The sequence below is a fragment of the Coturnix japonica genome, chromosome 2 (assembly GCF_001577835.2).
Source record: "Coturnix japonica isolate 7356 chromosome 2, Coturnix japonica 2.1, whole genome shotgun sequence".
NCBI classification, from domain to species: Eukaryota; Metazoa; Chordata; class Aves; order Galliformes; family Phasianidae; genus Coturnix; species Coturnix japonica.
The window spans coordinates 126,784,380-126,807,584 of record NC_029517.1 but is presented as its reverse complement, the minus strand read 5'-3'; the positions used below and the strand labels follow the sequence as shown (position 1 = coordinate 126,807,584).

Genomic DNA, 23,205 nt, shown 5'->3' with positions numbered 1-23,205 from the left:
AGCTATACTGGACTTTTTAGAGGGATTTTATAAGCAGTCTCTACTGTGCTGCCATTTGAGAGGTACTCGAGTAATTTACTGGCTATTTTTGCAGATCTTTTTAGAGTGTAGACAAATGAGTTGCTTATATGATGTGACCTTTACAGCACTAAAAGGCTGTGACTTTTCTCACATTCACCAGGATGGAGAATGGCCGTTGTGTGGCCTAATGAAGTTCTGTTAGCTGTGCTGAGGGGGAGGTCCAGCTGATGGGATGTCTGTAAAGCTTTGCATTAATTGAAAAAACATTTTCTGAAGATATATATATGTATATGTATTTTCTAGTTTGTGTTTAAATGCTTTTCTGATTATGGGAAATTTCAAGGAAAGTCCTTTTATGGAAGATTATCTTGGTCTTATTTTGGGAGTATCTGGTAAATAATGGTGTACTAAACTGCAGGTGGTGGCTTTTGCAGTGATAGGTGCTCAGTGATATGTTTCTGTTTGTTTTATCTTGCATTTGGAGCCTTTGAGTTTTTACATAAATTAGAATGAGTTTGAATATGCCCTTCTATATTCAGCTATATATATCCAGTAATATATATATATATATATCCATTACTCAGAGGCATTTGATGGCTTAGATGTCTCCCCTATTGTTGTCACTTAGGCATGCTGAGAGCAGCAATTGGAAACAGGCTTCAAGCTTGTGGTTGGAAGGGGCAGAGCACAGGCTGGGTGTGGGAAGGAAGAGGGCAGGAGGTGCTGAGTTGCTTCCCATGTGCAAAATAGAGAGTTTTGGGGTCTGCCTCTTTCTGGATGTGTACGTTGCAGGAAACCACCAGCACTTGACTTCCATCTTCTCTTTTGGTTAGGTTTCTCAAGGGAAATTGCTAGGGCTTGATCTGTTGGTGAATGCTGTGGCTGTTACTTTGACATAATTACATCGATATCACAGTTGGGACTGGAGCAGGCAGGAGCCATATGTCCTAGTATAGACAGCAGTAATGTCAGTTGCTTTAGTGCCAGAGTTAGAGTAATGTATTGGTTGCTGAGTGAAAGACTGGTTGCTTTGCTGTTCTTTTTGTTTTCTTTTTTGGCTTCTTGAAGCCAGCATATCTTCCTGTGTATTTTCTGAGAAATAGCTTAATCTTAATGAAACATTCATGTGACTATCAAGCTCTCATTATTCCCATTTAGATGTATAACGTCAAAGATTTTATATATTGCATAGATGACTCTAGATACGAAAGTAATTTCTTACAGTACGTACAATGTTTTGTTTTCATAAATACAGAAATTGTGCATTTTCAGGTGGCCATAGAATCATAGAATCACCAAGATTGGAAAAGACCTAGAAGATCATCCAGTCCAACTGTTCACCTATTACTAATAGCTTCCACTAAACCATCTCCCTCAACACAACATCCAATCATTCCTTGAATAACCCCAGGGTCGGTGACTCCACCACCTTCCTGGGCAGTCCATTTTAGTGCCTGACCCCCCTTTCTGAGAAGTAGTTCTTCCTAATGATGGCCTGATGGCCTTGAGGCTTCTGCCGTGGGTTCATCTTGAGCAAGGTTTTGTAGTTGTTTAAAATGTTTCAGGATTTATTATTTTTGTGGGTGGGCTTCAGGCATAAACATTTTTGGGGTTAACTTCCTAAAAAGAGTGAAATTCTAAACCTTGTGTGGTGCACAGATGAACAGTTTGTTCTAGATGGAAAAAGCATTTCCTCTGGATGGTATCTAATTGAGGCGATGAATAATGCTTGCATACGTACACATGTGGTTGTCACTGTCTTGAGCCACTCATCTTCTTATTATCATAAATTTAAACCAAATCAGTTTTATTTTTCTCTTCCAACTGTGAAGGTTTGTGAAGCATGGAAAAAAAGGCACGTGAGGCTTTAGGGGTTTTATGGGACTGTAGAACTCTATGCAAATGTGTGGTTTTAGGGCAATGCTGATTTCTAGCAGAGCTGAATTTATGTATACATAGAGCTCTTCTGTGATCGGTGTCTGTAATAATAGTTTATACATCAGTCAAGAAAGGACGATTTTTGTTTTGGGCAAACTGTGTTTTCATGTTTGTTAGGAATAAATACATCAAATGTTTTTAATAATGTTCTTTAGTGTGTGAACTTACAGATCTGTATCTACATGCACACAAGTGTGTGTATTTTTGTACGTGTGTGTATATACATATATGGTAAGTTTAAAGGTGCAAGCTTATAAATAGGCAATTAGTGGCCTATCTAAATGCACATTTGGCAGTTGTTGGTAGGTCAAAAGTTGAAATCCATGCACTCGACACACTGTGTGGTAGTATAACTTCAGTTTTAAATTCAGTAGTCACTGTAATAAAACTTGATCCAAAAATGAAATACCGTTTATTGAGAAGATACGAGGTTCTGGGGGGTTGAAGAGTGTCAAAATCAGTGCCTGTGTGGAGTGCAGGAAGATAAAACCTTGGCAGGATGCATCTCAGGGATTGTGCATAACAGATCTGCTTATATGAGGAGAGGAGAGCTCTCCTTGATTAGTTTTTATATAAACACAATAAAAAAGATGTGGTGTATCGGTTTTAAAGAAGAGTGTTTACATTACTTTGAATAAAGATGACTGTTGTTTCCTAGATGACCTGGGTTGAAGAAACAACCAAGGATACAGAAACCATTGCTTCAGATACCTTCAGAATAGTATTTTTTTATTTTATTTTTTTGTCTCAAAAATGAGGAAAATTGATCAGAGGATAAGAAAATATAAGAAAAGAAGTACTTTCCAGGATTGGGGGTTGTATTGAGGAACAGTTTAGGTTTCTGGGAACATAGGAAAGAGTGCATCTGAATACTTAGAGATTGTTGTCAGAGAATCCTTGTATCTCATCAGACATCTTGTTTTATAATAGTATTATTGTATGTCGCTTCTACTGGAACATCATCTTCTGTGTTTTCTATGACGGGAAACAAAAACATTTAGTATTCTACAGACTTCAAAATGAAACAAAATAATATTGGAGAAGGAGTAACTGAGGCTGCTTCTTCCTAGTTTAATGTATTTCAAATGCAATAAAAATTGAGCACTGAGTGCAGCAAAGTGCTTTGGCAGCAGAATGCAGCTATAAGTTATTAGCATAAGTCATATGAAGGGAATGTAATATATTTAGAAACTAAATGACTGCATTTATATTTTTATATGAAATAATATATACACACATAAGTATGAAGAATTATTAAATAACAGGTTTTTTGTGTCTGATTGGTATAGTGTTGGATTCTGCCTTCGGAAGGCATTTTCTGCTTTGCTCTGATATAGAATTGTAAGTGCTTGTGGATTTGTTTAAGTAAGAGAATTTTGGATTGTGACAAACTAGTTCACTTAAGGGTTGTATTTGCAAACATAAAACTAAAAACTTGAGCTTCAGTGTCATTCTGATTTAGGTCTCTGTCTCCTTCAGGCAGTGGATGTCATCTCTGTACATGGCTTCGCTCAATGACGGCTCTCAAAGTAATGAATGTTCCCCTTCTCCCCTCCATACTAGTGCTAAATTTAATTGAATATCAAAATCCAATTTGCAAGACTTTTTATGTCCATTTGTTCTGTGTTTGGTTTTTTTTTCCTGATCTGTATCTTTAGGAAGCAAGTAATCTCTTACTTGCCTTTTTGTTCTCTTCTGAGTGCACAGTCTGCTTTGGTATTAGAATATCATGGCAAGTTTTACTTGTGAATCTCAGCAACCTTAACAATTGTCCATTCACAAGTATTGGTTGCGATTTCTTATTCCACCCAGTGTTCAAACTCTAAATAAACAAATGAATCATATATTCTCTTCAGGTAGATGCAGATGGGGAAAACTTCAGTGGAAATATACTGTAACAACTGTCTGGTGTAGCACGCAGACAGAAGCAAAAGCTTTTGACAGCTTTTGCAATGGAGTCTAAGGAGAATCGCCTGCTGTGCACTGACTTGAAAAGGAACACAGAGTTCCTAATGTTTTATTAAATTTGAAATGTTTAACTCTTTCTGTGAAGATGCAAGTGAAGCAGAAGCCAGCAATGTATTGTGAAGCAAAAGAAACAAATATTTCTCATTCTGAAAGTTTGGATCTGTTGTTCTGCTACAAATGAAAATAGCTTTAGAAAACATTTCTGTCAGTTCTGTTTCTGAACTTTCTGATTTTAGATGCTGCAGAAGCGTTTGTTGGTGAAGGATATGGGGGTTTTCAACTGCATGTTAAAGAGCAGAATTGCTATATATTTTTTTGTTTGTTTGTTTCAGACTTTTGTGTACTGTATATTTGTATTTTAGATGTAAGGAACTACTTTTCCTCTCAGAGAGTGGTCAGACACTGGAATGGCTGCCCAGGGAGGTGGTAGAGTCACCATCCTTGGCAGTGTTCAAGAGGTGTCTGGGTGAGAAGCTACGAGATATGGTTTAGTGGCTTTTGGTACCAATGGCGATGGGAGGACAGTTGGACTAGATGATCTTGTAGGTCCTTACCAACCTTGTGATTCTATGATTGTAATACTTCACTTGGTTAAAACTGAACTGCTCTCAAATAGAGCTGAGAGGCTTTGATTGGTCTCTGTGTGGGTTCATACTGTAAACGCACATACACAGAAGCTTTCAGTGTTGTAAATTTACCCCTGTACCCTGTGGAGGAACAAGTTGTGCATCAGTCTGTCTGTCTTCAGATAGCAGACCCACAGGAGCATCAAACTTTATGCTGTTTCCTCCAGCAAGTAATACTGGCTGCCCAAGCATCTCTGCAATGTGAGATTTGTGGTCTGCTCCAGCAAATAGATTAGCTGTGCTACTGTCCTGACAAATTCTGAGCACAAGTTATCTAGTCTTCGGTGATTTGAACGCATGGTAAATGCTGTGACTTTGCTGAAGATTGAGATTATTGATCTAGCATCGCTTCCATGAAACTGATAATGACCTAAATGGAAAAAAAAAAACAAAACAAAAAAAACAAAAAAAAACCCACAGAAATGTTTGAATTCTACACAGAGAACATATAGGAAATAGCAGCAACTCTGCAAAATGTGTTTTGAATGTGGAATGTCCGAAGCTCACTTGCAAGTGAAATTAAATTAACCAGAACGCTGCACACAGTACCAGTACCTGTAAAGTTCTTCATTCTACAAGCCTTACTTGGTGTTTATTTTTTGCTTCGTTATAGTGGTTCTTTCTGGTGTTAACTCAATCTCTTGAATCAGATTGCGAGAGAAGTAGGGAGAAGCTCAGTTGCTTAAAAAGGAGAAAGTACCAAGAAATATAATACTAAACTCATCCCTGATTTTTAATGACTTCATCCTCTGGATTTCAAACTATGGGGTCCCGGCAATGCATATTTGAATACTACTCATGTAAATACTCCTTTTTGGTAGCTGATTTAAAATCAGATCTGAAGTATTTTATTTGGTACTCTTCATCTTTTATATTTAATAAACTACTTCTGCAGAAAGAAGAGTTAGTATGGTGGCTGAACCATATGTATGTTGTGAACTTGTGGTACTTGTGAAAGTAATTTCCATGAGTTATTTATAAGTGAGCAGAACGATTTTTAAAGGGTTTCTTCCACATTCCTCTTTTCATTTGCTTTTCTTTTTGTTTTTCCCTGTTACATTTACATTTTACAAACTTTCATATGAGAATATATTTTGTGTCCCCAGGTTGAAGCCTAGCATGAGTAACCCACAGAATTAAACCAGCAGCTTAGTTATAGTAGAATCTATAGGGTTATAGTGGAAGATTCTATTTATTATGGTTGGTTATTGTGTAAAATATACTGCATCTTAAACACTTGGTCCCATTACAAAACTGATATTTTTTTCTCAGCTGTCAGTGCTGCTTTGTTCTGCCTTCAGACCATTTTCAGATCAGTTCTTTAATTCAACTTGAAGGGCTGAATGACCAGAGACCTTCCTGCAGGCTGAATGTATCATAACAGCAGTCTTATCCAACTTGTGAAACTACGTATTACGTGTTCTTAAATGCTGTAGGGTGTTCTTCTGATCGATGAAGTAGATACTTAAAGTTTCTTTGTTGTCGTTTTAGGCATTGGATCAAGATAGAACTGCACTACAGAAAGTAAAGAAATCTGTGAAAGCAATATATAATTCGGGGCAAGGTAAGGCATTGTTTCCAGTTTTACATGATTATGTAACGTTTGATATTGCTTTTGGAAAAGCATCTCGCAGCATAAGAGATGCTTATCTGTTTACTGCTGTTGTGGTTAAACGTGTAAACACTTCTTTTCATTACTGATTTTACATCAAATTTCTGTGTTCTTTGGTTCTTTCACCTGCATAGCCTTTCCTAAGGGCTTCTAGAAGAATTCTCCTTCTGCCATGAAATTTCAAGCAGCTTCATTGGACTAGAGCAGATCTAGAGCAGTGTCGTAAGGCGCTATCCTAGACTGAGTTTATGGAGTACACTTCCAGGTGAAATCAGGAGAATAGCTTGCTAAAACCTGTTAGTAAAAACAAAGTCTATGCTTACTCTCTTCTAGTAATACATATAATAAAAGCTTCCTATCTCTATTGGTAGTTAAAATAGTGGATGTTTGTTTTACTCATTTGCAGACTCTGATGTTTTGAGGCTATAGTAACAACTTTGATGGGAAGATAAGCAGCTGAAGGATGAACTAGTGATTATTTTGAGTTCACTAACAAGTGACGATCAAAAGTAAACAGAAATACAGATAGTTTTTTAAAGTATATGAGGCTTTTATCTCTGTTCCTTTTTTGTCTAAAAATAAAAAATGCCGAAAGTATGCCAACAGAGCTGTGGAGCTTCAGATAACCAGTTACACAGCTGTAAATACCGGGTTTTAGAAAATTCCTGTTCCCCAGCAGAAATAATCAGTTTAGCAAGGATTTCCTTATGCAAAGCCACTTCTTAGAGGCCTTAGTTTAAAAACAAGACTGTTTGTGTTGCTTTGGTATAGTGTTTGTTGCCCTCCAGCTTAGGGATGTGAGGGATTTATAGTGGGTTGTAAATTCTTAATTTGTCTGCCAGTCGCTAACATTGTTGCCCCACACTCACCCATAACTTCAGTTAATGATTTTTTTCCCCAGCACAGCAGGATATGAAGTAAGAATAGTATTTGTTTAAAACACATATTTACTTTTATCCTTTCAGAAGTACTCAGAGGTCATAGGCAGCTCTTTCTATTTGATAGTGTCTACTTACTGAATTTCAAAGCTGCTTAAAGATCATAGAACACAAGGGTGGTTTTTTGTTTTTTTGTTTTTTTCTTTTTAATGCTTTGAAGTAAGTGAAATCTATAGAATCACTATCTCATTTGATCTGAATTTTGTTATAAAACTTTATTTTAAATGCTTATAAGTCATTCATTCTGTGTTATGAACTTGCCAAATTGTATAGAAGTCATAGGATGTTGGTCAATAGCTTTAGTTTGGCTGTCGCGATACTTAAAAGGGACCACAGATACTTAAGCAGCCGTTTTTTAACAAGTGTGGTTTCAAAAGAGATAGGTACTAATTCTTCTGGGGAAAGAAGGCTCCATTCCTTATACTCTAGCTCCCTCTTCAGAAAGATTTTGTAATAGCCCACACTGTTCTTTGAGGAGGTGTGCAATGAATGCAGTAATCGATATCCTAGGGTTAGTAGGAACAAAAATGAAAGCCTCCAAATTTTGAAGGAAGGAATCTGGAATTTTGTTTAATAAACTTGATTTGCTAGAAGGTGAAACCATGTTTCTACTTGTAGAGTAGGAATACTTTTCATTGCTACCCTGCTTCCTAATCTCCTTTGGGAGCACGAGCCAGAGTAGTAAATGCTTGTTAAGAAATAATACTAATTTTTCTCTCTTGAGATCAGTAAAATGATTCATATTCTACTGAAAGTCAAGGAGAAAATTTTAAAATATATATATATATATATATATATATATATATATATAATTTTTTTTTCCTCTGAAGTAACATTTAGTGCTGATCATTTAATCTCATACACAGCTCTTCAGAAAACCTTACACGCCAGTCCTCTTGTATATTTACTTTGTGCTATATTATGAACCTCAAGGAAGGAATATCTCCTTCTCTGGAGATATTCAAGACGCGCCTGGTCACCTGCCTGTGTGACGTGGTGTAAGGAATCCGCTTTGGCAGGGGGGTTGGACTCGATCTCTAGAGGTCCCTTCCAACCCCTGTGATTCTGTGAATTCTCTTCTCTTACTGAGAAGATTTAACTGTCATCTTCCTGCATCCGTCTGATTTAGATTTGGAGCTATTGCAGTGGAAATGAAAGCCTACAAGCACAGAAATGTGGAAATCCCGTAGAAAAGTCCCATCCTATTTTTTCCTAAAAGAAATTACTGGTATGGAAAATAATTTTTTTAGGGAAACCCAGACACCCAAATGGATATATTTTTCATACCACCTCTTTCTTATATAGCTTGCTCTTTATTTCTGTTATGATACATTCAATCTCTAAACAAGATCTTGTCTTACATGACTGGTGCCTGAATTTAATGGAGAATCTGTTTTGACTAACTTTACCGTAGTATTTTGAATGCTGAATTCTAACCGCATTAGGTTGCATAATTGGTTTTGCTTTAGATTTGTAATATTTGTTTTATTACTCCACTGATGTAACTTTCAGATTAAAAAAAGAAAAAGAAAAAAAAAAGAATTGATTATGTTTCTTCATTATTTAAAGTCATGAAATCCAGGCATGACCAGAAGTACTGGAATGGGACCAGCAGTGCACCTGGTCTGCTACAACTATAAATAGAAGAGATTTGAAGGGAAAGAACAGTGCAATGATGGAATAATTTTTATTATTTTATTCATCTTGCGGTTATATGAAGGTCTAGAGTTGCCAAAGCCAAGAATGACATTGTGGTGTACAATACTTAAACTTTTCAGATTATTTTTTCCTCAGGAAAATACATTAATGTAAATGTTTAACATGCAAAGTCCGATATCAATCTAGTTAAATGCACCCTTGCTCCTTTTCAGTGTTGTCTCATGCATCCTTTTCAGATCTCAAGTCCTCTGAGAAGTGACCCAGTCCTGTGCATGTCTCATTTGGCTCTTGGTGTCAGCCTGGGGACTCTGCATGTTCAGCCACAGTATCTCATGTCTGAGCTCAACAGCCCTAGTCTGTTTTTAGTTTGTTATTACAGAAACTGTCACATGCATTCAGTCATCCTCATTGTCTTTTTCCAAAATGGCCTTTCCTTTTTACAGAGGGACTACAGAGGCACAAACAAACTACACACTATGTATTCAGGGTGTGAGCATGCTGTGATGTTTTATGCTGCTCCGTTACATCCTCTTTCTTATCATTTCTAATGTTCACCTTTGTTTTGCTTGGTTACTGACTGTTGAGGTGATATAACACCAGGGCTTAATTTTCTGTATAACATACTTGTGTTCTGTGTTGCCTCGCACAGCTTCACCTGTTGTTCAACACATCAAAGTGTAGAGTTCTATGACTCACCTCATCTGATTTACTGAGCATTCATGTTAGGATGAACTGAACTGATGAGATGTAAATCTTTCTCTACTAGGCCTAAGTAAAGGGTATACCCCAAACTCCAATATGGGTATTTTTGTTGTAGATATCTCTCATTTGGAGTCTGCTTTTGTTTCTGCTGCCCTGAATAAGCTTAGCAGTGCTGTATGTTGAAAGAACAGCAGAGTTTCACTGTGAAGCTTATTTCCTCACTCATTAAATGCTGTTAAGCAATGTCAGCCTTATCATGAAGTGCTTCATTGGCAAACTCCTTTTAAGAAAAGGAACTGCATTGCTTCCTTTCCCCCTACCTCATCAATCTAAGTGGTTGGTCTTGAATGTGAAGCTCATACCTGCTACCCAGTTTGCTTTGTTCCTGTTGAGGTTTTGGTGAAGGATGCACTTTTTCAGATTCAGCACAGTTTTATTTCCAGTTTTTTGTTCCCCGCCTGTTGATTTTGTAGAAGAAAAATAGTTTCTGAAGTAGAACTCCCTGACGTGAAACCTGTTTCCTGGTTCGCATTTTGTATTTATCCATGTTATCCACCAATTCTCTTCTGCACTGTAGTTCCTACAAATCTGCCTGAGGAGGAATATGTCAGCACTGCTGCTCTGGTGATGCATACTTGAATTCTCAGTCTCTCTCTGGAGCTCGTTAAAAACAGTGTCTTGTTTTCTGTATTGTATTGAGGCTGTCATAAATGAGACTTGACAATTTGTAGTTTGCTTTTCTGTTACTTGTTGCTCTTTTTTTTCTTTTTCTTTTTTTTTTCAGTTTTGTTTTTTTTTTTTTTTTCCAGCTTTTATGAATTTGGCTCTTAGCATCTTTACATGTTCTGAAGCACTGTTGAAAGAAATTCCTTACATGAGATCTTCTTTAAACGTGTTAGCGATGAACACAGATGTGAAGGTCATTTACTTTTCTGATTTAGTTTGTGTTCTCCCACAATGTCAGATCTAGGGAACCCATGACTCACTCAGATGCACATTGTTCTCAAGGACTGTGAAAGAGACATTTATTACTTTTGTCTCCAACGAGGTCATTCGAGAAGCAAAGAAAAGAATGTGATGGTCCAAGATTTTCTTTTCCATTTCTTTCTTTTCAGCCTTTTTGAGGGATGGAATGAAAAAGCATTCTTTATTTCAAATGTTGTCTTTTGCCATTCTCTTTAACCTTGCCAGGTTTCTTATTCTTTTGTGTCTTTTTCATGTGTATATTTTTCCATTCATAAATGCGGTTTGGCTCTCCGACCTTCTTTTTTCCTTTTTTCCCCCCCCTTGGCTGCTGAGAGAGCAAATCACTTCTATCAGTACAGCTTAAGAACAGAGTCAAGTTAACCAAGATTGTGAACTCTGATTCTTCTTTTTCAGACTCAATCAGACATAGTTGTCAGTAAGTCAATGTTGGCAAGGACTTGCTGAGTTTGTGTGTTTTCCTTCTGTAAGTTATTTAACTCCTTTTTCTGTTTTTCAGTATTTGGAGGTTTACAGGTCAGAACAAAACTGTTTAAGATAAGGGAAAGTCAAGGCTTTAATTGTCAGGTCCCATTGTGGGGGTGGGACAGTCATGGAGCCCCTGTCCTGTTGTGGTTGGAGCAGAGCCTGATACCTGTTTTCTTGCTACCTCTGTGGGAGATGCTGAAGAAGGAGGATGTAGGGGAAGCTGATGTATCTCCACTACCGTGCTGAGCTTTCTTCATGATGATGAGAAGATGTGAACCAGTTTTAGAAGGAAAATATCATTAGTGTGTGCTGCTGTCAGAGTTAGTGTCTTTCCAGGGTTATAAATGTCCTTCCTATAGTACTTATATCTAAGGAAGTGAGCATGATGTTGTGCACATTACAGTTTTCTTTATCCAAAGGAAATTCTGGTAGTACACTGGGAACTCGCTTCTGCATTTGTGTGAGGCACCTATGGGGAGCTCAAGACATACTTGTTGCTGAAAGCACTCTGGATTTTCCTATGTTCCATTTTAGATTAAGTCTCAATGAAGATTTCATTTTCCATCTGCATCTTTAAGGTCACGTACTGAGCTGCAGTGCCTCTTCATAACTTGAAAATATTTCTGCTCCTTTTACAAGGCTTATGTTGATACTTATGTAAAAATTGAAAATATTTCATTGTTACGTGCTGCTTGAATGTTTTTTATATGAGTTTGCTGATTATGAAGCAGAAGGGATACATCTGTCACAAGTTTCATGCGAAGGTTTAGCGATTTGTGATATGGGATTCCATAGAACTTAATCATAGAAACCATAGAGTTGTAAAGGACCTTTAGGGGTCGTCTAGTCCACCTTCCCTGCAATGAACATGGACAGCTTAATCAGGTTGCTCAGGGTCCTATGGATTCCTCCAGAACAACGGTCTACTTCCTTTTTTTCTGACTGGGAATAACTTTTCCCTTTCTACTGATAAAGAAAATGGTCTTGAGCTTGTTCTTTGTTCTCTTTCAGTAATTATTCTTGGATGTCTGTGCTTTAGGAAACAATGTAGTGCTTAAAATACAGCTGCTGGGAAATATACTGGAGTTAGCAGTGCTGCACTGTGACCAGAACAGGGGCTTCATGATTTAACAGGTTTCTTTCTTTGTTCTGTTATCCTTGCCCTTCCCTGAGAACAATGGGGAACATTTCAGCTTTATGAGCTCAGAACTATGTAAGCCAAAGCTCCTTCTTAGCTCAAGTCTTCTGTATACATTTATACAGCAGCTTTTGCATCGAAACAAAGTGTGTGTTTTGCAGCTTCCTTGGTTTTAATGCTAAGCTATTTGATTGCAACCATATGCTTTTGAAACAGTTGTATTCTTATAAAAAACATACTGTTCAAGCTACAATTCCATCTTGATATGTGATTAAATATTTGGCCTTTTGAAAACCTCAGTGTAAATGTCTGGTGTTAGAATGTTACTTTGTCACCTGTGGGGAGGGTGAACTTGGCAGTTCTGTTGTTTGGTGGTGGTGCTGTTTGTTGTTTATTCTTCCAGTAGGAGATTCATTTTTCTGTTTCTGGTAGTCCCTCAGTGGTCTATTTTGGGTATCTGTTATACCTCTGAAGTGTTCCTTAACTCTTAATCAGATCTTAGTTAACGTTCATGTAGATCCATGTATTGTGGAACATTATCTGCAAGCCTGATTTGAAGCTTAGACTCTTAATTTTGTTTTTCTTCTTTTCAGTTTGAATCAAAAGTAAAAACAAATGCCTTCTGGCAATGCAGCAGCTTGAAAAAAATACAGTTTTGCAGGACTTCTGGGGAAAAACACAGTACCTGCTGGGAACTGATTTCTATATAAAACATTCTTAATTGTTTTCACATAGTTTATGTATAGTTCTTATAAATATATGTATTTTCTTTCACTGCAAAGAATGCACAGTTGTTGGAATGGCTCTCTGTGTTTGTATTTGTGGCTTACGGAACAAAATGTAGACTGGGAATCCTATTGAAGTTAAATGTTTATCTAACTAATACCAAAATATTCCATAGAGGTGTGATAAAATGAGTCTCAAATAGCTGAAGTGGTAGATTGTCAGTATAAGGACACAGAAATGCAAGCAAGAAAATAAATAAATAAATATGAAAAGATGCCAAAAAGGAAGGTAAAAGATGCAGCAAAAGTATTTCCAGCACCAGTGATCTGTAATTCAGTTTTCTTTGTCCTTGAGTTAAGAATTTTGCTTGTTTATATTGGCTTTAATTTCATCTTCTTGGTTCTGACATCTCTCACTGTCCAATTGGCTGCATATTAAAATGGGTGTTTGGCTGTATGCTAGCAGACATTCTGTTCTATGGGGATAACTCAGTTTTACAAACAGGTGAAAAGGAAATATTTTCCTGAATGAAAAATTTCTTCTAGAAAATTTGCAGTCTGATTCACATCAGTTTTGCTTAGGTGTGTCTGATGCCATTACCTTCTTGTTCTGTTGAAGTACCCCTATTACAAGCAATAATGCTTACATCAAAGTAGGCACAAGTATAAATTCCTGTGTTACTTACACAGCACAAAATGCTGTTTCATCTTTCAATGATCTTACTACTTCATTAATGTTTACAGAGCTTTTTAGTACAATTACTCCCAAGCAATTTAAGTGGCTGATCTGTTTGTCTATTTGTTGAATAATTTTTAATATTAAAATTATTTTAATTAGCTTTTAGTAAATGCATTACAGTGTGTCTTTTCTGTAAGTAATCCTGTCTGTTTTGTTAATATATCACAGTATATCTCAGTAATCTCAAGTAATAGACTGCAAGAAAGAAGCTTCCTGACTCTTATCTTTTTTTTTTTTTTTTTCCTTCGCAGATCATGTTCAAAATGAAGAAAACTATGCACAAGTGCTGGACAAATTTGGAAGTAATTTTTTAAGTCGTGATAATCCAGATCTTGGCACAGCTTTCGTAAAGTTTTCCACACTTACTAAAGAGTTATCAACGCTGCTGAAGAACCTGGTGAGGAGTTTCACTTTTTCTCAGTTGAATTTTTCCCAAATAAATCACAAAACCTTCTTACACGTTGCATTTCACATTAATTATGACTGATGATAATTTTAGGGATGCTTAATGTGTTTTCAGGAACTGACGTAATGCCATCTCAGAGACTGTAAAAAGGGTGCCATTCCAAGTTTGCTATGTTTCCTTTTAATTGGTGGTTTAGAGGACAAAGGTGAAAATGTTGAGATGGCAACTGAGGTCTAATTCTGAAGCAATTGAAGGTGTTCCACAGAACTTAATTCCAAGTTAAGAATTCAATGCAATTAGTTACAGTTGTTCTCTCATACTTCAAAAGGAGCAGCTTTCACTTATTAGAGAAAACTGAATGATCTGGGGATAATGCTTACATGATGTTAGTAATCCAGTTTCCCTGTGATTTGCAGGATATCTATTGCTTACCTAGTAGGCCTATGAAGATGTTTTAAATCTTTTCCTTTTTAAAATTTTTCTTTTTTTCTTTTCTTTTCTTTTTTTTTTTTTTTCATAAAAAAGAAGGTTTTTTTTCTTATCTGAAGTTAATCTCAAGCCTTTTACTTGAGATGAGAGCAGTAAGGAGATCTTTGAACAATGAAACTAATGAAGCTACATTTCTTATAAATATGCGCTTCGTGGGTTTAAATGCCATTACATTCAGAAAGGGGAAGAATCAGTTTTATATTTTTCTTAGCTTGGTTTCTCTCCAGGCTTATTGGTATCTAAGGTATAAGCAATATTACAGCCTTTTTTTTAGCTGTAAAACTTCTGGGATCTTTTTTGGCATCACTGAAAGTGTTCCTGTCAGTTTGCACAGGGTTTTCAGCAACTTAAACTAGTGTAAGATGTCCCTGCTTATGTCAGTTGAAAATAGATTGTTAAAGGTCCCTTCCAACTGAAATGATTCTATGATTTCTATGAATAACTCTTCGGTCTGTGAGGATCAGCTGTCATGGCTGTATGTACTACTACAGAAGAACTTCTCAGAAATACTAAACCACTGCTATATAATCAACAGCATGTTTTATCACAGATCTGATGCATAGCACCCCAAGAACTGCTATGAATAAAACTATCCAAATAACTAAAACAAATAAACTGATGTCATTGTGACGAACAGGCAGATAGTTCATTGTGCGTGTTTTAATCTAGTTTATTTCTTCAGAATTCTATATCTTCACAAATGAAATCCCATGTTATTTTCTATTCTTCCGTTATTTCTTGGATGAGAGACCTTCAGCTGCTGTAAAGTGGAGTTACATGAAAGCCAGTCCCACCCCAGTCCATGCAACATTTCATGACTGCTTCTGCTTCAGATGCCTGAGGGCTCCCACCACAAATGCTTGTGCTTATTTCTGCTTTGAGTCTCGTCTTCATCACCTGTAACATATTGGAATTGAAGTTAAGGTCCAGTGAAAGAAAACAGCTGAAAGTTCCACTACACTTCAGTGGGCTGTTGTCCAAAACCAAGCTGTATCAGAGCCACTGAAGTACAGTGATCTGTTTATCTTCCTTCTAAGATCGTTGAAACATGATCTGTTTGGAGTTGGAAGGGACACACGAGGATCATCAGGTCCAATTCCTGGCTCCACACAGCACCACTCAAGATTCAAACCCTATATCTGAGCTGTCCAAACTAACAGTCCTTGAGCTGTGGCAGCTTGGGGCTGTAACCACTGCCTGGGGAGTGCTCTCTGGTGCATAACCTCTTATAACACCCAACCTGATCTTCCGTGATGTGACTCCGTGCCATTCTCTCTGGTCCTGTTGCTGTCACCAAAGAGCATCTGCTCCCCTCATGGGGAAGCTGTAGAATTAGCAAGGAGCTGAAGAGTATCTTTTGAAGAAGTGAATGGAGTGGTGGAATAGGAGATGAACACTTTTCTTGTGGGTGCTATACTACTGCAATGTTAATAGACATCTCCTTCCTGTTATCCTGATTTTTTTAGTGTTTATAGACACGCCTGCATATGTTCAAATAGGAACATAGTGGCAGTTTTTTCTACCCTCTTTGGCACAGGAAAAAAATGAACATTCCTTATAGATATGTAATCAACTTGGCAGGGGATTAATGGGGTGAAATTTAACCTACTAAGAGTTGAAATAGGTGCCAAGCTTCCACACCAGGTGAGGAGAACAGATTTCTCTAGTAGTTAGGAACAGTAACAGGGCTGTTACTCATTGCAACTTCTTCTCATAGGTGAGTCAACATGTGCCTTGCACTTTGCCTGACTGTAGCATAGTGGGTCCTTGCTTCACATTCAGGAACCTATAGGAAACATTTATTCATAAAAATCTCAGTAATTATGCAGCATTTAACTATGGGGTTAGAAGAGACTGAAGGTTACCCTGATGTGTTTTCAGAACTTTCCTTGTATGCTACTTTTAAAATTAAATTTTTATATTGTCCTATATACTTAGAGGGTAATGGTAATGCTTTCCTATCTGATTAATGTGAAAGTATGTTAATTCTTCCCAGACTTGAATTTACCACTAATTTGGAAAATCTAAGATGGTTACAACTTCATTAGTGAAGTTACAAGACATATTGGCAATACTTTGATAAAATCAGAATGAATATTTTAAATGCTAACAGTATCGTAATTTTTCTTTTTCAGCTCCAGGGCTTAAGCCACAATGTTATTTTCACCCTGGATTCTCTCCTAAAAGGAGACCTAAAAGGTGTTAAAGGGGTAAGTGTTAAAAGGAATATTAATAGAAAAGCTTTTCAGTTTTCTTGTGGCTTTTCCATTTACCATGAGACATTTTCTACTGTTGGCATTCATTGTTATCTATTTATATAAATGGTCTCACGACAAACCTCATAATTCCAGTGATTGCCATTTCAAATGCTACTGTAGAACTCCATTCAAAATCCTCATCTTAAGAGGACTGATGCACAGGAATGCGATATTTCATAAGATTCAAAAATAGGGTTGTTTATTTTATTTTTTTTTCCTAACAGCTATTTAAAAAATTTTAGTTAAAAGAAAATTTATTTTGTTGCTACTTACAATATTTTCTTACCTTTAAAGTTATTTTTTTGTTGTTGTTTTGTTTTGTTTTTACCTTTAAAGTTTTAAAAAATGCTTTAATGACCTTTTGTTTGCTTGTTTGTTTCTGAAGGACCTCAAAAAGCCTTTTGACAAAGCGTGGAAGGATTATGAAACCAAATTGTAAGTGTTTCTCTCACTCCATCTCTCTTTACATCCCCTGTTCCTCCTGGCTCCTAGATATGTACTTTATCTGCGGATGTAAAAATAAATATGTGAAAGGCAGCTGGTTTTTTTTTGGTTGTTTGTTTTCTAGTTTTGTTTCATGATCTCTCTTTAGTACTGGGAAATAAAATGTTGTATCTGATGTGAAATGCTGAGTGCTCAGTGCTTGTTTCATGTAAGAAAGGTTTTTAATGTGTAGTGAATTTTGTAGAATGAATTGTGGGGAGTTCAGGTGGCATTTAGGCAAACTTATGGCCATATGCATAAGCTGTATTGATTAGTTAAAAAGAAAAAAAAAAAAAAAAAAAAAAATCTGTGGATTTAAAAAACTATTTTCTTCATGTGACAGCTATTCAGGCCTTAGGCTTATTCAGACCAAGAAAGAAAGAGTGACACATGACAATTGTGCTTTCTCAGGTTCATCAAACTGTAAAATGGCTTGAGTTGAAAGGGATCTTAAAGTTCCTTGCCTTGAGCAGGGCTGCCGACCACCAAGTTAGGCACCTGGGCAACCTGACCATCTGACATGGGTTTGGATTGCTTCATCCCTGGAAACATTCACTTTTCTGGACTAGCATCTTACCATTCCCTGAGTAAAAAACTTTCCCTTCAGCATCTAATGTAAATCTCCCCTCTTTTAGTTTGAAATCCTTCAGTATTGACTTATCACTGTGTGCCCATGTTATAAATTCCTTTTAAGTACTGGTACGCTGCAATTGAGGTCTTACTGGAGCCTTCTCCAAGCTTAACAAGCCCAACTCCTTCAATTGCTCTTCACTGGAGAGGGTCTCCAGCCCTCTGATGTTGTTCATGGTCCTCCTCTGCTCCAACATCTCTGCATCTTTCTTATTCTGGGAGCCCCAGACCTGGACGCTGTACACCAGATGGGGCCTCATAATGGCAGAACAGAGGGGAACAATCGCCTCCCTGTCCCTGCTGGCCACCCCTTTTTTAATGCAACCCAGGATACTGTTGGCCTTCCATGCTGCAAGTGCTCACTACTGGTTCATGTCCAACTTTTCATCCACCAAGCCCTTGTGTCCCTTGCAGCGCTGCTGTCAAGGAGTTCTCCCAGTCTGTACCCATCTGCATTTGCCTTCACTGAAGTGCAGCTCCTTGTAGTTGGCCTTGTTGAACTTCATCAGGATTTGTGTCTTGGAAAAACTGCTAGAGAGGAAGAATGCTTTGTTTGGGTTTTCCTACTGTGTTTTGAGAGATACAGAGCAGTAGTAGAGAAATTTCTCTGAAATCTACGTATGGAAAGTGACACTATAACACTATGATTAGGACATTGCAGGATGACCTCTTAATTCCTTATTTGTATTTCTCTGTTTCATACTTACTTTCAGCATTGAATTTATCTTAAAATGTAATGATTGGAAGCCGTGACATTTAATACATGTGGTAAATTTCATATGCTGTCTTCTTACTTTTCTTATGATTCCCATTTCCTAAAGTAGGAGTTGCTTAGTTGAGATATTTTGTTATTTTCCAGTCAAGACCGCAGGTTCTTACATGTATGACTTATGCTGTAAGTCATATAGGGATGACAGCTATGGAGAGCTTGATGTTGAACAAACAGATTCCTCCGACTCCCCACACAGCATACGAACTAGAGCAAAAGAATTGAAAGGAGGGAAGGCAACTTCATAACTGTTACTACCAGACACTTATTTTAGGAGGAGGAAAAAAAAGATTTGATATCATAGAGAAACTCATCTTCTTTAATACTTTTTTTTTTTCTTCTTAAATAATAATTAAATATATATATATATATAACACATGATAGAACAAATACTTTAAAATCTGTTCTAACTTGTTTCAGTACAAAAATTGAGAAGGAAAAAAGAGAACATGCAAAACAGCATGGGATGATACGGACTGAAATTACAGGAGCTGAGATAGCAGAAGAAATGGAGAAGGAAAGGCGACTCTTTCAGCTTCAGATGTGTGAAGTAAGACCGAAGTTTCATCTTTTAATTTTGACACCAGGACACCAAGTGGGTCACTTAATTAGTGATAAAATGCACCTTATTGTCTGGGGAAAGGAGATGGGAAATTGTTTCCGTGTAACATAATACAGCAACGCATGGATAATTTTTTAGCGACTCTGTAAAACTGGGCTTCCGTTTTGTTTTATTCTTTTCCTTTAGTATAGTAAGGTTTGTGGGTTGAGAATCAACCTTAGAGAGACATTTTATTTTTCAGGAAGCGTTTTTAATGTCTTTTTTTCCCCACTTATTTTTTTGAAGTGTTAAAATTCCAAATAACCTGACAAGTGATGGTGGTTCATTAGTTTTGTAGAACTGATTTTTGTGTTAATAGTTATTCTTATTTCATTTTTAGTGGCAATTGCTTTTAGTTGCATCCTATTTGTAATAGCAGTTAAAAAGGGGTTGGGTGTGGGGGGGTGCCTTCATATAGATGTAAAAATTGAAACCTTTTTCAGGAATATCCATATAAACTTCTACTTAATTCATGCTGTGCTTAACTGTGTTGGACTTGTGGCTTTTCAGTCAACACAAGTTAAACAGTGATAATTAATTCATTAAACAAATGATACTGTGTTGTTTCACAACATTTGAATGCTGTAACGTATGATAATCTGCATGTTTTTTCACTATCTGTGCAGTATCTCATTAAGGTTAATGAAATCAAGACAAAAAAAGGTGTGGACCTTCTGCAGAATCTTATTAAATATTATCATGCACAGTGCAAGTAAGTGTGGTACTTTTAAGCTTTATTTTATAGTATTTCATTTATGCAAGTGTTATTTTTTTCTCATTGCTTTGAATTTGTTCTGATCGCATCAGGAGTATCTATCATTAGTGTGATTGTTAGAAGCATAAAATCATTTGAGTTGTAAGGGACCTTTTTAAGGTTACGTGGTCCAGCTCCTGTAGACATCTATAGCTACATCAAGTTGCTCAGTCTTTCAGTATAGAGTAGGAAAAGAAGTTGTGGCAAGGAGAGAAGAGGGGAGCAATGAAGAGAGAGGCCAAGGAAAAGCCCTGTGTGTTGCATACAAAGTTAATTTGAGTTCCTGAGACCTCAGCGTGGACCAGAGACCCGGCAACATCTCTTTGCATTCTTTGTTGTGCACATTGCGCTGTGCCTAGGTAGAACCTCTGGAAACTGCCTGGGTCCACCTGAAGGTGGCAGAGCTTTTAGCTTTTCATTTGATTTTACATGATCTAAGAGAACATAAAGATTAAATGAGTTGGATGCTTCCCACACACCTTGATTCCCCCTGGGTTATGGCACTCATTCCTCTCTCTTCAGTGTTACTGTTTCTAAAGGAAACAATATAATATGTTGTTGCAGGTTTTTTCTGTAAATACATTCGCATAACTTAGAGAAAGGCTTTAGATTTGAAATCAGCTTGTGCTTAATCATCAGGTAGCAGGATGAGCATTAGAGCTATTTCCTTGATACCCTCTTAAGTAGGTAAAAAGGGGGGGATTAGGTTGGATGTCAGGAAAACGTTCTTCAGCAGAGGGTGGTGGGGCATAGAACGGGCTTTCCAGAGCTGCCAAAGTTCAAGGAGGATGCAGGGTCTGATTTTTGGGTGATCCTAAGTGAAGCCTATGTGGAATCAATGACAGACTTCTGTTTATCTACAATAGCATGTATGCCTTGTAATGGACTTCTAGGTAGTGATTTTAGCAGTGCTGTTAATTTGAATGTGTGACATTTATAACATTTTACCTGTCTAATGGTTAAACTTTTACTATTATTAACTGTCGAGACTTGCATGTATTCTGGGTGTTGTCACTTCATATACTAACGTATGAAATTCTTGTTTAGCTCATTATATTTTATATGGTGAAGCTAAAGTCTGCAAGGTAATTGAAATGTTTCTGGACTCGATGTGAAGTGTATCAGTGTTAGAAGAATGTGGACTTGAACCATCTGATGATAATTAGACTGATAGTAAAACTGTTTGACCTGAGTCAGATAGGTTTGTTTTGCTCTGAACAGGGCAAGAGCTGTGACCTTTTATTGTCCTTGGGGAGGGTGGAGTGAAGGAAAGCCAGCCTACTTTGTTATGAATTATTTGTATTCCTGATGAATCACAGGTATTTTTCATTGCAGTTTCTTCCAAGATGGCTTGAAAACAGCTGATAAACTTAAACAATATATTGAAAAGTTGGCTGCTGACTTATATAATGTAAGTCTGCTTGTAAGTATTTTAATGCCTAAAAAGGGATTTTTTTTTTTGTTTATCTAGATAATGAATATAAATATCTTTTTAAATTGCATTTTCAAGGAATACACTTTGTATGCAGTTAAAATGAAGAAACACATCTTGTCTCTGTTTTACACCTTGGACTCTGTTGTTACAGTTGTAAGGAAAAGCATCTGTCAATCTGCTGCTGCTTTAATGGTGCACTGGAATAAATGTAGATTAAAAGAGGATACATTAAGTTCTATTTCATTACTAGTCCCAGTTTTGGCTGCTGTTTGCACTTTTTTTGTAACAAAATGCTTGGTAGCATTGCAGTTTGAGCTAATTGACTTGCTTGTGGTGTTAATGGGAGGCATGTAATAAAGTAGAATCAAACTTCATTTGTCACCCAAGTGCTTTTGTATTCTATAATCAGAATTACAGTAATTCTATTTGCTGTTCTAGTTGGTGGCTAGATTAAGCGGTGCTTTCATTCCTTAAGTAATATGTCAAACTTATTGGAGTTATTAGATTAAAATTTCAGTGAATGACTTAGTTACATTAGACATAATGAACCACTAAAGTCTAACAGTACAGGGTATGCAGAGTTGTGTATTCTTTCTAGCTTGCTTTTGAAGTAATACTTGCATAGAAGGTGACTGTTATGAGAAACCACTTCATGAAAATAAACTGTATTACAGAATAGTTGAGCTGGTTGCTCAGAACACTTATAATGATAAAGGAGAATGCATAGAAACATTAAATAGCATCTACAATATAATAGTCTTTTTCTGTAGATAAAGCAGACACAAGATGAAGAAAAGAAACAACTCACAGCTCTTCGTGATTTGATAAAATCTTCTCTGCAGCTTGATCAGAAGGAGGTAAATAATTTAGATATGTTGTTTTCAGAGATAATGTGAATTATGAATTCAGAAAATAATTAATATTGCAAAATGATATTTAGGATTTTGATGTGTTACAACAGACAGTTAACAATACAAAAATGCATGTTTCTTTTAAACATACTTTTTAGCTTACTTCAACAATTGTTATGAATCAGATAAATACTTAATGTAACCCAGTGTCCTATCCTTGTCAGTGATAAGGAATAAGTGTCCAGGAAAAAGTATAAATTGGTAACGGGTTCTGTAGTACTGTGTCCAGATGTGGAGACCTCAGTAAAGGAGAGACACAGACCTGTTGGATCTCATCTGGAGGAGGGTCCCAAAAGTGATCCAAGAGATGGAACATCTCTCCCACGGGGTCAGGCTGAGATTGCTGGGACTGTTCAGCCTGGAGAAGAGAAGGCTCTTTGGAGACCTGAGAATGGCTTTTCACTAACTAAAGGGGACTGTAAGAAAGAAAGAACAGACTCTCTTTAGCAGGGACTGCTGTGATAGGACAAAGGGAAATTGTTTCAAACTTAAAGGGGAGATTTAAGTTGGATTTGTGGAAAAAACCTTCTACAGTGAGGGTGGTGAGGCACTGGAACAGGCTGCCCAGAGATGGTGTTGTTGTATTATCTCTGTTGACTTTCAAGGTGAGGCTGGATCAGGCCCTGGGCAACCTGACCTATCCATGGATGTCCCTGTTTGTTGCAGGGGAGTTGGACTAGATGGCCTTCTAGGGTCCCTTCCAACTCAAGCAAAATATGTGAAATTGAAACTTTGGCTGTTTGTGGTAGGGATTTTTTGTGTAAGAAGAAAGTCCTAAATTTGTGATTCCCAAACAGATAATAAATTCTGCCTCTGTTAATCTCTCTGTAGTTCTCATTAGTTAAATGAGACTTCCTACTCATCTCAAACTGACTTTCCATCATAGATTAGGAGATCAGGATGGATCAGGAGAGAGATAGGTGCATGGAATCTACTGTAGTATTCCAGATC

General features: G+C 37.0%; 1 protein-coding gene across 9 annotated transcripts in view; it reads left to right on the top strand.

Moving 5' to 3' along the window:
* Positions 1-23,205, top strand: part of ASAP1 (ArfGAP with SH3 domain, ankyrin repeat and PH domain 1) — a 153,089-nt gene that overhangs the window by 84,437 nt on the left and 45,447 nt on the right. For all 9 annotated transcript variants that reach the window (XM_015856318.2, XM_015856317.2, XM_015856316.2 and 6 more), the window contains 8 exons: positions 6,045-6,117; positions 13,770-13,915; positions 16,549-16,623; positions 17,057-17,106; positions 18,974-19,103; positions 19,781-19,866; positions 21,244-21,319; positions 22,114-22,200. In XM_015856318.2, the coding sequence (XP_015711804.1) occupies positions 6,045-6,117; positions 13,770-13,915; positions 16,549-16,623; positions 17,057-17,106; positions 18,974-19,103; positions 19,781-19,866; positions 21,244-21,319; positions 22,114-22,200 (723 nt within the window). The remainder of the gene's footprint in view (positions 1-6,044; positions 6,118-13,769; positions 13,916-16,548; positions 16,624-17,056; positions 17,107-18,973; positions 19,104-19,780; positions 19,867-21,243; positions 21,320-22,113; positions 22,201-23,205) is intronic.